General features: G+C 40.4%; 1 protein-coding gene across 2 annotated transcripts in view; it reads left to right on the plus strand.

Annotated features, from left to right (window-relative positions):
- Positions 1–13,313, plus strand: part of GLG1 (golgi glycoprotein 1) — a 149,962-nt gene that overhangs the window by 90,516 nt on the left and 46,133 nt on the right. For both annotated transcript variants that reach the window (XM_043988573.1, XM_043988574.1), the window contains exons 5-7: positions 4,739–4,942; positions 5,843–5,914; positions 7,565–7,748. In XM_043988573.1, the coding sequence (XP_043844508.1) occupies positions 4,739–4,942; positions 5,843–5,914; positions 7,565–7,748 (460 nt within the window). The remainder of the gene's footprint in view (positions 1–4,738; positions 4,943–5,842; positions 5,915–7,564; positions 7,749–13,313) is intronic.

The raw sequence follows: 13,313 nt of genomic DNA on the forward strand, positions 1-13,313 counted from the left end.
CCTTTGACTCCAGGTTAAAAACCCCTGGCCTAGAATCTCACAAAGCTAATCAAAAACTTTTAAACTAAGAAGATTAAGAGAAAGGAAGAAGACAGTTCATGCCTACCAAACTAGAGACCACAGCAGAGCTGCATCACAGACAGAACAGCAGTAGAGACGGAAATTCATAAGAAACAAAATTAGAGAAGCCTGCAATAAAACCTGTGGCCTTAATTGTCTATAGAGGCACTCTGTAGGTAATAGTCAAAGTAAAGGAGGAAGCTGAATATCAGGGGACACACTTGGCCTTTATACTGAGACTTGTTGGGGTAAAAGCTATGACCATATTATGACTTTGGGATAGGAGAATAGTAAGAAGATAACACTCATGAATAAAACTAAGGACCAGAGGAGGTAAGTGTGATGGCAAGCATTGGGGTTAAGATCAGAGGCAGAAACAGAAGCATTGTGGTCATTGGAGTTAAAAAGAGAAATGGAGGAGGAGTTCAGGAAATAAATTGTAAGCCCAGTATGGAAGTATTCTATAAGGAATGGAGAAGTAACTTGTTTTTCTCGTCTTCTATTTCAGTAGAGGTTTGTCTTTCCTGATCAGTAGCTTAGCTGGGTGTAGTGAAAGATAAAATGTACATGAAGATGTCAGCCATCTTAAATCAGTCTGCTTTCTCATACAGACTTATTAGCCTCTTTTACAGCTACAGCTGTTTAAAGATAGTTTATGGGAAATATATGGAGGGCTTTTCAGTATACACCATGGCATTAATTATAGTTCAGCAGCGCCACTGGATCCTTTTTCTTTGTTTTCTGATATAACTCCATTATTAACATTCACATTTTGTGTTCTTTGCCCCTGAATTCTCCTTTCTGTTCTTATCCTTTTTGCTGAGATGAAATGGGATTCAGTGAGACAGAGGCAAAAATATATCAAATTACTCGGTATATATTTACTATATAGTCTGCATTTTATTATTATGTAAACTTGCCTATTTCACTGGATTTTTGTTTTCTTTTAAATGAGCATGATTTAAATGAGTCTGAGTGTTGATATGCCATCGTTTAGGATCAACTACTTATTTTGTCCATTTCCCCCAGAAATTCTTCTAGGTGAGCTTTTTGTCATTTTTATAAATCTGTAGGAATGGAAGCCAAGGTGAAGGAAAGGAGGGTGATTAGAGAGAAGTTGGGGGACAGCTAGTTGGCGCAGTGGATAAAGCACTGGACCTGAGTTCAAATCCAGACTCAGACACTTGACACTTATTAGCTGTGTGACCCCGGGCAAGTCACTTCACCCCAATTGTCTCACCAAAAAAAAGAGAGAGAGAGAGAGAAGTTGGAGAGAAAGAAGGATGCTGAAAAGAGAAGGGTACCTTGGGAGTAAGTTGTTGCATTACCCTTTGACCACCTAGGTCCTTGGAGTCTCACAACATGCCATTCCATGTTGTGCCCAACTGTAGGTGTAGCCTTACTGACTTTTCAGGCTGCCTTACCAGAATCTGCCCTCTGAGGTGTGAGGGCCAAAATTGGACACACTGAGAGCTATTTGGGTGACTCGCCCCAACATTGGGGTCCTGGAAATATGAGGGACCTTCCCCTAGGCTCAATCTCCCCTTTGAATTATTCCCCCTAGATACCTCTCCCAGGATAATAAGAAAGGAGCCTCTAAACTTTAGTTCACAAAAGGATCAGATTTTATTACTTGGGAATTGATTAAACAACAAAGGTGAAACTAATAAAAAATCAAAGATAAGGAAATGGGAAAATAGAAATACAGATGGATGCTCTTAACTCTAAACTTAGCCTAAGCTGGTTCAAAGGAATTTAGGGTTTTCTGTGAGTAACTCCCCCAAGCCTGAACAGTCAGCCAGTCTAAGGTTGCTCACACAGAGACAGCCATTGCCTGAGACAGAGAACGAACACGTGCACCTCCACAACCACAGTCCCCCCAGCCTCTGCTTCCTCCTTCATGTTCCCCTCCCAGAAATGGGAGGCTCCTCAAGTGGATTGGCTGGTAGCCTTGATAGACAGTACCCACGAGCAAACGTCACTTCCTGATGCCAAGGACCTTGACCGCATGGCTTGCCCTCAGAGGCCTTCTCCTCATGGCAGAGCTTTTCTACAGTAAGTCTCCAGCAGGTGGCATCATTCCAGTCGTTACAGAGGTTAACTCCTCCTGCTGCTGCTGGCTGGGTGCCTGAGGTCTGGTCCCAGTTTTTCTCACCTTGCCTCCTCACTAGAGGTTTCTAAGCAAAGATTGGTTAAATACTTTTGATAGTATTTTATTTTTTCCAATTACATGTAAAAACTTTTTTCTATCTTTTTTAAAATAAAATTTTGAGTTCCATATTTTCTCTTCCCCTCCCCTCCTCCCTCACAAAGTTGGTAAGCAATTTTATATAGGTTATATGTGTGCAATTGTGTAAAACATAGGACACTTTTGGCAATGTGTAAGTTTCCTTTTCAAGTATCCACTGGACTAAGATGGACTCCAAGATGCCTTCTGACTTTCCCTGCTCTCTGTCTTATCCCCCAAGAGCCCTGTGTCTACCAGGGTGACAACAGGACAAGATAATAGATTAATCAAGCCCCACAAAGAAACAAATTAATTAATTAGTCGATATTAACATATTACTGAGAGAAACCAACTTCAACAAAGATGTATTTTTTTAATGTTTCAGTAGTTTGTTTTATGTTAAAGACTATTGGCAGTGAAATAGAAAGTTCAGAGTAAATATCATCTTGTTTTTAGAAATACACATTCCAGGTTGAACCAAACATGTTGAAGGAGTCATTATGCCAGAATAATTGCCTTTCTCAATTAGCTGTCCTCCCTCTTACTTGGGGAGGTCTCTTTCTGGTCTTGCTGTAATGACAGACACCTTTCTTCTTCCCTCTTTCTCTTCCTTCCTCCCTCTCTTATCCTTTTTTCCCTCCCTTCCTTTGCCTCTGTCTTTTCCTCCTTCCTTCTCTCCTTCCTTTCCTCCCCCTCCAATCATACCCTGTTCTCATAAGGCACACAGTATGCCATTTGTGTCTGGCAAGCATTCTCTTGTGAGATAAAGACCAAAGAGTACAGTAGTTCAGGGGAGACTGAGATCTAGGCAAGTCAGAATCGGCATATGAGGTTTATTTTCTCATCTGAGAGATGGCTAACAGGTTGGAAAGGTGCTGTTATAGGCGGGGATTCTCAGAAATGTCTGTTATGAGACTATCCCCCTACTAAACGGCGAACAAGATCTGAATTGGTTTTTGTATAAGCCTTGTGCCCCTTAGTTTATTTCCCAGGAGAATGGCAGGATCAGGGTAGTGCCAGTAAACATATGACCTAACATTTCCCTGGCAGAAAGTTTGGGATTTCAGCCCTTCCTGACTATGATCATGCCTTTCCCTCTTAGGCACAAGTTCTTGTTTCTGTTCTTTTGGCTGCTTCATTTGTTTTGGCCTCTCGCCACCATGATAGCCCCAATGTGTCTCCGACACAACATTTAGGTAGATACTTTAGAATAAGGCAACTATCGACTTGCCAAGTTCTGCTCCCTTCCCCTAAGCCTTTTGCCTTACTCTGAGATGAGAGGTCATGTAGCTCAGTGAAGTGAGCCCTCTGGCCTGCCAAGGAGATGTGGGCTCAAACTCCACCTCTGACTGACATAAGTAGGGTCTCTGGGACCTCTGGTGAATCTTTTCATCTCTGGGCAGTTCTGTAAGCCACAGAGCACACATCTGTGCTGCTCTGAATGTCCTCACCTGGCAGTTCCCTAAGCCAGTGAGACCAGGACCTGACCCCATTCTAATATGTAACCCAAAACCTCATTCCTTTTCAGTCCAGTCCTCTAGTAGTTTGTATCCATTAATAAAGATTAGCTTCCTAGTACTAGAAAGTATCTCTCTTGTGGATAAAGGAGATGTTCCAAGTATAGAAGTAGGGACTTGAATAGAAAATCTTTCTGGGAAGTTTCTTATGTGTCATTCACACAGCCTATGTTTGCTGACCAGTCTTCTCCTTGTCACAAAGTGCAGAGATGCAAAATAGCAACTTGTTGCCGTGGTGATCAAAGCAACTATGCACTTAAAGATAATTGGATGATCTTAGGGAAATACTCAAAAGCAGAATGCTTAAAGGGTGGTAATCTTGTTAAATCACATTAAGAGAAAACCAGACACATTGGAGGAAAGTATCACTCTGAATCATGTGTGTCTCTAGCCTAGAGAGAGAGTTAAGAGCACTGACCTCAGTCTTGTCTCTTTAACCTGGCTAGAAGAAGGAAGTATTTGAGAAGCAGCTGTTTCATAGAAGGAATGGAGATTTCCACAGCCTAACATTGGACGATGAACAAAACATGTTTCAGTATGAGTATGAGCATTGATTTTTAAAATAGCATCATTTTGTTCAGAGTTCATTTAGAGTGTTCACCTTGAGTTTTTTAAAATGCCATTTCTTAATTCTAAAGGTGACCAATCCACCTGACCTTGTCTCCCTTTGCATCATTTAAGTAATTCTACTCTGAACAAAGCTTCAGGTTAAGGGCTGCCATGGAATAGTTAGGTCATCTTTGGTTTCTGATGGGCATAACTGAGTTTTCAATTCAATACCATTTTTTCCCAATCGATGGTTATTTGAGACCTTATCTTCTACTTGAGTATGAAGTACAGAATGCTTCCTGTGCTTTAGAAAGCTAAGATGAAATCAGGATGATGAATCATGGAGCCGAGAACCTCTGAATTAAGTGTATCTCTTACGTTTCAGGACGCACATTCACAAGGTGAGGTGGTGGCCTGCTTGGAGAAAGGCTTGGTAAAAGAAGCCGAAGAAAGAGACCCTCGTTTTCAAGTCTCAGAACCTTGCAAAAAAGCCATTCTCCGAGTGGCTGAGCTGTCCTCAGATGATTTCCACTTGGATCGGCATTTATATTTCGCTTGCCGAGACGATCGGGAACGTTTCTGTGAAAATGTGAGTCAGCTCAAAAGTGAATTTTCTTCTTTCCTTCTTTTCTCCTTTTTTCCCATGTTCCCCAGAAAAGATCAGACCTTCACATCAAGAGAAACCATTGGAACCTAGAGTGGATGAGATTGGCATGAGGAATATGACAAGGGAGAGTCAGTTTGTTTTCATTGGTTTCTGGTGGCTTCAAGTATTGCCCGTGCCAGTCTCAGCATACTATTTGAGTCCCTTTTCCCTCTGTTATCCTTAGGAAGGCCAATGTACTTCACTATTGAATTTCAGGTCCTGAAAGAGATCATTTGATCGATAGTCTGATATTCTCTAAAGAAACTGGTTTTTAGCTCTTCTTGGCTATAGTTTTACTGTGTTTGCTTATGCATGTTTTTCTGTGTGCCAGAATACTGGCAAGTTTTTTTTTCGTGCCAAGAATTGGGTGGTGCCCTCCAAATGCTTTAGCAAAACTCTTGTTTTACTAGTACCTCATAAAGCATTTCTCATGCCCATCCTTTCAGGCAAGAATATCAGTGAGGTGTATATATTTCAGCTCTGCACATAGTTTAAATTAAAAGCTGGAACTATCATTGTCATTTTGTTGACTTTCACAAAATCCAATGTGAAGTATTTTTTCTCTCTTTTAATTAGCCATTTGTATGTGAACAAGTAACAACAGCCAAGGGTTACAGGAAGGAAATTCAGTCTTAATTTATTCTCCCCAGCCCTCAAATTTCTGTGGTCATTCCAGGGTTACTACCTTGCACTGAGCCAACTGTCCAAGTGCACTTTGCATTTTGATAGCTTTCGAGGCAGATTTACAATGTAAGAGTGCTGTCGTGGTACTTAGTGTAACTCCCTGGTTTATAAATTAGCCTAATTTGCTACAATGACTAATGTATATTTCCCATCTTTCAGACACAGGCTGGTGAAGGCAGGGTATATAAGTGCCTCTTTAACCACAAATTTGAAGAATCAATGAGTGAAAAGGTGAGCATGATTCTGAAATAAGCAGGTCTTCCCTATTCTATCTCAAGGGTTTTTCCCCAGCTGCTGACACTCTGCAGCCTTCTCTTTTCACAAAACTTGATCTGATAAATTCATTTACCACAATGTGTAAATAGCTGATGAGACGGTTTTTCCCTTGGGAATTCATATTTTAACTAGCCAAAACCCCTTGTTGGGCTTTAATATAAAGGAATGAATGACTAATTGTGCAATTAGAAAGAGCAGGACTGACAGGGAAATATCACAGACTTTGAAGTAGGAGAACTTGCTTACAAATTCCATTCCTGACCACTTTCTTTGTAACCCTGGGCACCCAGAACCTCCCTAATGTCATCATTTGTAAAATGAGGAGGTTGGACTAGATGACTCCTAACATCCCTTCCAGTTCTAGATATGTGGTCTTACGTGTTCAAGGTATCAGCAAAGCAATGAGACAGTATTTGATTTGGGGGGGGGAGATTAGTGAGTGGCTTTCCTTAGTGCTGGTGTAATTGGTACAGAGTCACACCATATAAGACATTCACTTACTCATGATGCCAGTCTTCCACCTAATCCTAAATCATTGTCCATAATATCCAGAAAGTTTGGGATTAGAAAATCAGGTGGACCAAGAGAATGTTGTATATAGTAACAGCAATATTGTTTTAAGGACAACTTTGAGCAAATAAGTCATTCATTTTAACTACAAAGGACCTATGAAGGAAAGATGCTATCTGCATCCAGAGAAAGAACTGATTAATAGATGTATAGAATGATTTTACATATGGATATGCATATTTGTATCTAATGGTAGCCATCTCTAGGGTGGGGGAGAGGGAGAGAAAAATTAATTTACATGACAACTATTCTTTATTTAAAAGGAATAGCAAGTTATACATAATAGATTTGTGGTTTCATATGCTATCATCATTTTTTATTATACTGTTAGGGAAATACTTGTTTTATTCCATAAAATAAAAATATGATAATAAAGAAAATTTTTTTAAAAGAAAAAATCAAATGGTATTACATGTATACATTTTAACAATTGTCCCAATGTATTTTCACACTATTTGGGTTTTTTTTGTCCCTGCTCTGAATATTCATCTTGTAGTTTTAAAAATAATTGTCACCTCATTAACATTCTTGTACTGCTTAGGAAGTGATTGGCAATATTGGTTTTGTGTATCCTTGTACTGTCACCTCTTTTTCAACATGTAAAGCTCTATTTAATGAGAATCCATACAATGAAACTTTCAGATTGTTGTGTCACTTGCCCTTTTGATTCTGGTAAGATTAGTGGTCAAGTCATCATGAATGCATAAAGATGACTTTGTGTTAGGGGCAACTCAGACATCTGTGTTTCTCTGGGAACTGCTCTTGCGATGGTAAAACCACCTTATATTTTCTCCCTAATTCTTGTAAAAAGTTGCAACCTCACATGTTCATTGACTAGGCTTGAGAGTAGATTATCTGTCAGCTGTCTCAGCCAAGGAAACAACTGATATCCCCAGCTGTGAATTTGCTTGTTGTAGAGAATATGTGTGAACAGCAGAGTAGTTGTGTGTGTGTGTGTGTCTGTGTGTCTGTCTGTGTGTCTGTCTGTCTGTCTGTCTGTATTTACACCTCTTTCTGTTTTCTTTCTCTTTTCAGTGTCGGGAAGCATTGACAACTCGACAAAAGCTGATTGCCCAAGATTACAAAGTCAGTTATTCACTGGCAAAATCTTGTAAGAGTGATCTGAAGAAATATCGTTGCAATGTGGAAAACCTTCCCCGGTCCAGGGAAGCCAGGCTTTCCTATCTTCTGATGTGCCTGGAGTCTGCAGTACATAGAGGTAGATAATCATAATTTTGTTTCCATTTTGTGCCTCTCTTTTTCACCAGGAAAGGCATTGGCATCGCAAAGGAAGCTCTCTTCCTCAGATAGAAATGTGTTAGTCCCACAGCTTGGTTCTTTAAGGACTTATGACCCATTTGCTGTAGCTGCAACATATTTCTAATGATAACTTAAGCACAAGTTTGGTGGTATGAGATATCATTGAGAACATCTGTGATCAGAAGAGTAGTGGGCGATCCTCATGTGGTATGGTCACAGAATGCTGAATGGACAGGCCTTTGGGTTCCATTGGCACCTGCAAAAAATGTCACAGGGCTTAGAGTATGGGTGTTTATACAGGAGTTGGTGACCTTTTAAAAACATCTTTTGATGACTGTATTTGAATATAATTGGTTTCATTGGAATCCTATGTGTTTTATTTTATGCTTTGAAAAATATCATTCTGGGGAGTAGCTAGGTAGTGCAGTGAATAGAGCATCAGCCCTGGAGTCAGGAGGATCTGAGTTCAAATCTGGCCTCAGACACTTAACACTTACTAGCTGTGTGACCCTGGGCAAGTCACTTAACCCCGATTGCCTCACTAAAAAAAAAAAGAAGAAGAAGAAGAAAAAGAAAAACATTGTTCTGAGAAGAGGTCCATTAGCTTCATAGACAGTTGTAGGGATCCATGAAGGGCCCTTAACCTAGAAGAAAGGTAGATTTTCTGTGGAAGCTTGACAGAAGAACACACATCCAACCATGCACTAGGCTGAATCCTGAAGGAAAAAATGTCCTAGTGTGTCCCAGCTTGGCTCAGAGAGGTCCATAGACCTTGACCACAAACCTCCTGGAGCAGAGGGAGCATCCTAGCACCCAGGCAGGGACCATGCACCAGGACAAGAGGAAGTCTCAAATCCATATCAGGCTATTTAGTGCAGAGTGCAAGAGCAGGTGCCACTTGATAGCTTTGTCACTCACTAATGCCCAGAGTTAGGCCAGAGATCTCGGGTGAATGGAGGAGAGGACCTTTTCCTAGGACTATCAGTCTTGGGTAAAAAAGTAGCATCGGTCCTTGGACTGTGTACCAAGGGAGGAGCAGAACTTCCTAGCTGTGTGAGAGTGACCATGTCCAGTAACAGTCTACTATTGCTCAGACTCAAACCCAGAAACTTGTAGAACTCAGACTGGGGATGGCAGTCAAACTTGCTTTAGATCAGACAACTTTGGGAACACTGATGGCTGGCAGATTCCCCAGCCTAAACTGGCCCTGACAGCTCTAATAATATAACTCTCAAAGCCCTAAGAAAGAAATAATGAGACCAGACTAGACCTTCCTTCCAGAAGTGTGCAGAATCGGCTCTTAATGCTGGAAGAATAAGAACAAAAATCCACCATGGAACGTTATTATGGTTACCAGACACAAACCCAGAACACGATTATTCCAGAACATCTACAAGCAAAAACTCAAAGAAAAACACTTGACAGGATGAATTTCATGACAAGCTAGTGGGAAGCAAGGGTCTGGGCATCAGTGTACTTTATATTGCCTCCAGCCCCTGTCTTGGTTTGCTGGTTCAGGATTAGCATTCTCCCTGGACTGTCCAGACATTAGTTTCTATGCTGCTTCCAGGGACCCAAAGACCATTCTCAAGAGCCCTAGTATGTTATAGTGAATATTCACTTTGGAGTGAAAGAACCAGAAGAAAGGGGATGGTGATGACAGGGATAAAGATACCAAACCACTTGCTGAGATCACATTTTACCAAAGCAATTTGTAAGCAATGCAAGCATTGTTTGATGTGGTGTACTAGTGACAGCAGTGTAGATACTGAGAATAAAGATTCAAATTGTTCTTATTAGGAGAATATAATATTGTTGTGCATGAACAAGGATAAGGAGGCATCTCTACATTTTACAGTTGTGAAGAAAGATTGTCTCATTTAACTGCAAAAGGATGAGCCATGTTGGAATGCTTGCTTGGCCTGTGAAGTAGTCAATCTAACATGGCTGGCCTGCACAGAAGACTTAAAGAAGGAATTATGGTGATGGAGTAGAGACAGATTGCATACCAGCTACTGATAGCTTGAGGATGCAGAAATTGACCATTGTTACTAAAGGAGGCAATTTGTAGACAGAAGTAACAGCACCTTTATTCTTTCTCAAAACGTGATAGGAATCAGGTCTTTTGTCAGCCATGTAAGTCACCCCCACTACTTGAATTTTAACAGAAGTAGGTGAATTCACCTTAGTCCCTAATCCCTCCCCCCAGATATATGTTTTTTAAAAGACATCAGGGTTACCTGGTTCCCAGAACAGAGAATTGACAGTTATAGAAAGCTATGAAGATAAGAAGGCTTGCATCCAAAAATACACCTTTTATGTGTAACTGAAGAGGCAGCATTTACTCCTTCAGAGGGAGAGATTAGGAGAGCTCAAAGTCTTGCCTCTCTACCTCTTCTTTCTTGTATTCAGGATTAATCATGTTACTATCCACAGGGAATATCTTTTTTTTTTTAGTAGTATTTTACTTTTTCCGAGTACATACAAAGATAGTTTTCAACATTCTTTTTTTTATAAGTTTTTGTTTCAAATTTTTTCTCCTGCCTTCCCTTTCCTCCCCCCCCCTCCCCAAGATAGCAAACAATCTGATATAGGTTATACATGTGTGGAGACCAATTTTTAATTGGGGAGTGCTAGCTAAGCGGCTCACCGCAATATTGGGGCAAGGAAGGAGACCAGCAGCCTCTCTCAAAACAGAACAAGATTTATTTTAACAAGAACGAGGGACAGCTAGGTGGCGCAGTGGATAAAGCACCGGCCCTGGATTCAGGAGGACCTGAGTTCAAATCCAGCCTCAGACACTTGACACTTACTAGCTGTGTGACCCTGGGCAAGTCACTTAAGCCCCATTGCCCCGCCAAAAAAAAAAAAAAAAACACAAACAAGATCAGTAGGATCAAGGGAAAGGAAATAAAATGGGGAAAGGGAAATTATAATACCTGAAAAAATACCACCGCCCAAGAATCAGCTGAAAATATGCAGCAGAACGCCTGTCACTTTCTAGCTTCCACCTCAAATGCCCAATTCTCCTCCCCCAAACCTAGAAACACCCACACAGCCCCAGCCAATGGGATGGCCTCTCTGACAGTCACATGACTGCCCTCACTAGACTTCCAATCGTTATAATTTTGCCAGGCCCATGTAGGCGTCGCCGAGTGGTGATGATGTGAGGTGCCAGAGCCCTGGCAACGGCTACAACCAGTGGGTGGAACACTGTGCTCTTTGCGGAGCACCAGGCCAGTGCACACCAAGGCATAAAAACCTCAAATAACAATTCTTTACACATGTGCAATCATGTAAAAAGATTTCTACATTAGTCATGTTGTGAAAGAAGAAACAGAACCAAAAAGAGTGAAAATAGTATACTTTGATCTGCATTTAAACTCTCTAGTTCTTTTTTTTTCCCCTAGTTCTTTTTCTTTTCTTTTCTTTTCTTTTCTTTTTTTTCCTTTTGCAGGCAATGAGGGTTAAGTGACTGACCCTGGGAAAGTCACTTAACCCTCGTTGCCCCACCCCCACCCCCCTACTCTCCCCCAAAATGGAGAAGTCCACCAGTGGAACAGATAGGCTCACAATATTCAGGAGCAAGGAAACTTGCTAACAGGGTGTTTGATAAGCCCAAAGACTCCAGTCACTATAGGGTAAGGACTCGGTCTTTGACAAAAACTGCTGGGAAACTGGGAATCAGTCTGGCAGAAACTTGGTGTTGAACCTCATGCCACAGCCAAGATCAACTCAAAATGTGTACATGACTTATATGTTAAAGGTCACATTATAAGAAAATTAGTGTAGGAAAGAAGAAATACTTTGCAGATTTTTGGACAGTGGAAAAGTTCATTACTGATCAAGAAATTGAGACCCCAGATGATAAAGGGAACAATTTCGAACATATATAATTTTAAAGGTTTTACACAGACAAATCTAATGCTGTTAAAATTAGAAGGTCAGCAGGTTGCTGGGAAGTAAATCTTTGCCAGAAATTTCTCTGATAGACACCTCGCTCATTATAAGAATATGTTACATTACCCAATAGTCAAAAGGATATTGACAGGCAGTTTTCAAAGGAAGAAATCCAAGCTATCAACAATTATCAACAGCTATCACTAATAATTAGAGAAATGCCAATTAAAGCATCTCTAAGGTTTTAGCTCACACCCATGAGATTAACGAAGGTAGCAGAAGAGGAAAATGATATGTTGGAGGGGTTATGGAAAAACAGGCACGTTGATGCAGTGCTGGTGGAACTGCGAGTTGGTCTATCCATTCTGGAAAGCAATTTGGGACCATGCCTTAAAAGTTACTAAATTTCATACCTTCTGACCCAAGGATAACTCTAGTCCTATACCACCTAAAAAGTAGCCAAAAAAGAGGAAAAGGGTTTATATACACAAAAAAGTAAAAATAGCAATTCTTTTCATAATAGCCTCAGCCTAGGATCTGAAGGGGTATCCACTTATCAGTGAATGGCTAAGCAAATTGTAGTGCGTTAACATTATTTGAATATTATTATTTTCCATTTTTGCATCTTTATTAATTTTTTGCAACAAACAAAAATCCTCATTCTTTTCCTCCCATTTACCTATTGAGAAAGGGAAAAAATAACCCTATCATAAGCAAAACAAATTCGCGCATTGGCTGTGTCCCAAAAAGACATGTCTTAGTCCGCACTCTGAATCCATCACCTGACTTTCAGAAGGTGGGTATTGTGTTTCATTATGAATCCTCTGGAGTTGTAGTTGATCATTCTGTTGTTGATCAGAGTTCCTAAGCATTTTAAAGTTGTCTCTTCAGTATTTTGTATAAGCTGTTTTCCTGGTTCTTCTCCCTCACCCTACTGATATCAGTAAATATAGGTCTTCCCAGGTTTCTCAGAAATTATTCCCTAGATCATTTCTTGTAGCACAATAGTATCCCATCTCATTTATTCAAATGGTTTTTAAGGCTTTGTTCCCCAAAAAAGGGTGGGGGGAGATTGGGGGTGATGAGAAGACATGGCAGAGTCAGGATAGGCTAACAAAGAAAAAGAAACAGGGATCATTGAGAGAATAAAGAAAATCCAAACAGAAGCACAGAAAAACAGGATAGCTTTGGAAACTATGAGTTGAAGTTATTTTATGCTGAAAATAAAAAATAAAGATCTGTAATTTCATATACTGTTCTCTTCTCCTGTTCTACTAAGTTTATGGAAATAGGTAAAAAAGAAACATGATCTTTTCTCTTTAGTAGTGTAAGGGGCTAAAATTCTAGCTAGTCTGTCTAAAATATCTAATGAGTGGTCGCCAATAAATTATAAGCTTTAGCAAGAGTTACACTTTTAAGCATTTATTAAGGAGAATAAGAATTTGGTGAAGAGAGAGAAAAAGGCCTAGATTTATCTATCTATCAAAGGGAGAGTGCATTTTAGCTCCACTCTCCATGAGAGTCCTCACGAAAGAGCCCGAACCACACCTTCCTCAATCCCACAAGCCTCCTGTGAAAACTGGAAATGTCCTGTCCGTCCCGTCCCCATCCCATTCCCCCCCCT

The sequence above is a fragment of the Dromiciops gliroides genome, chromosome 2, assembly GCF_019393635.1.
Source record: "Dromiciops gliroides isolate mDroGli1 chromosome 2, mDroGli1.pri, whole genome shotgun sequence".
Lineage (NCBI taxonomy): Eukaryota > Metazoa > Chordata > Mammalia > Microbiotheria > Microbiotheriidae > Dromiciops > Dromiciops gliroides.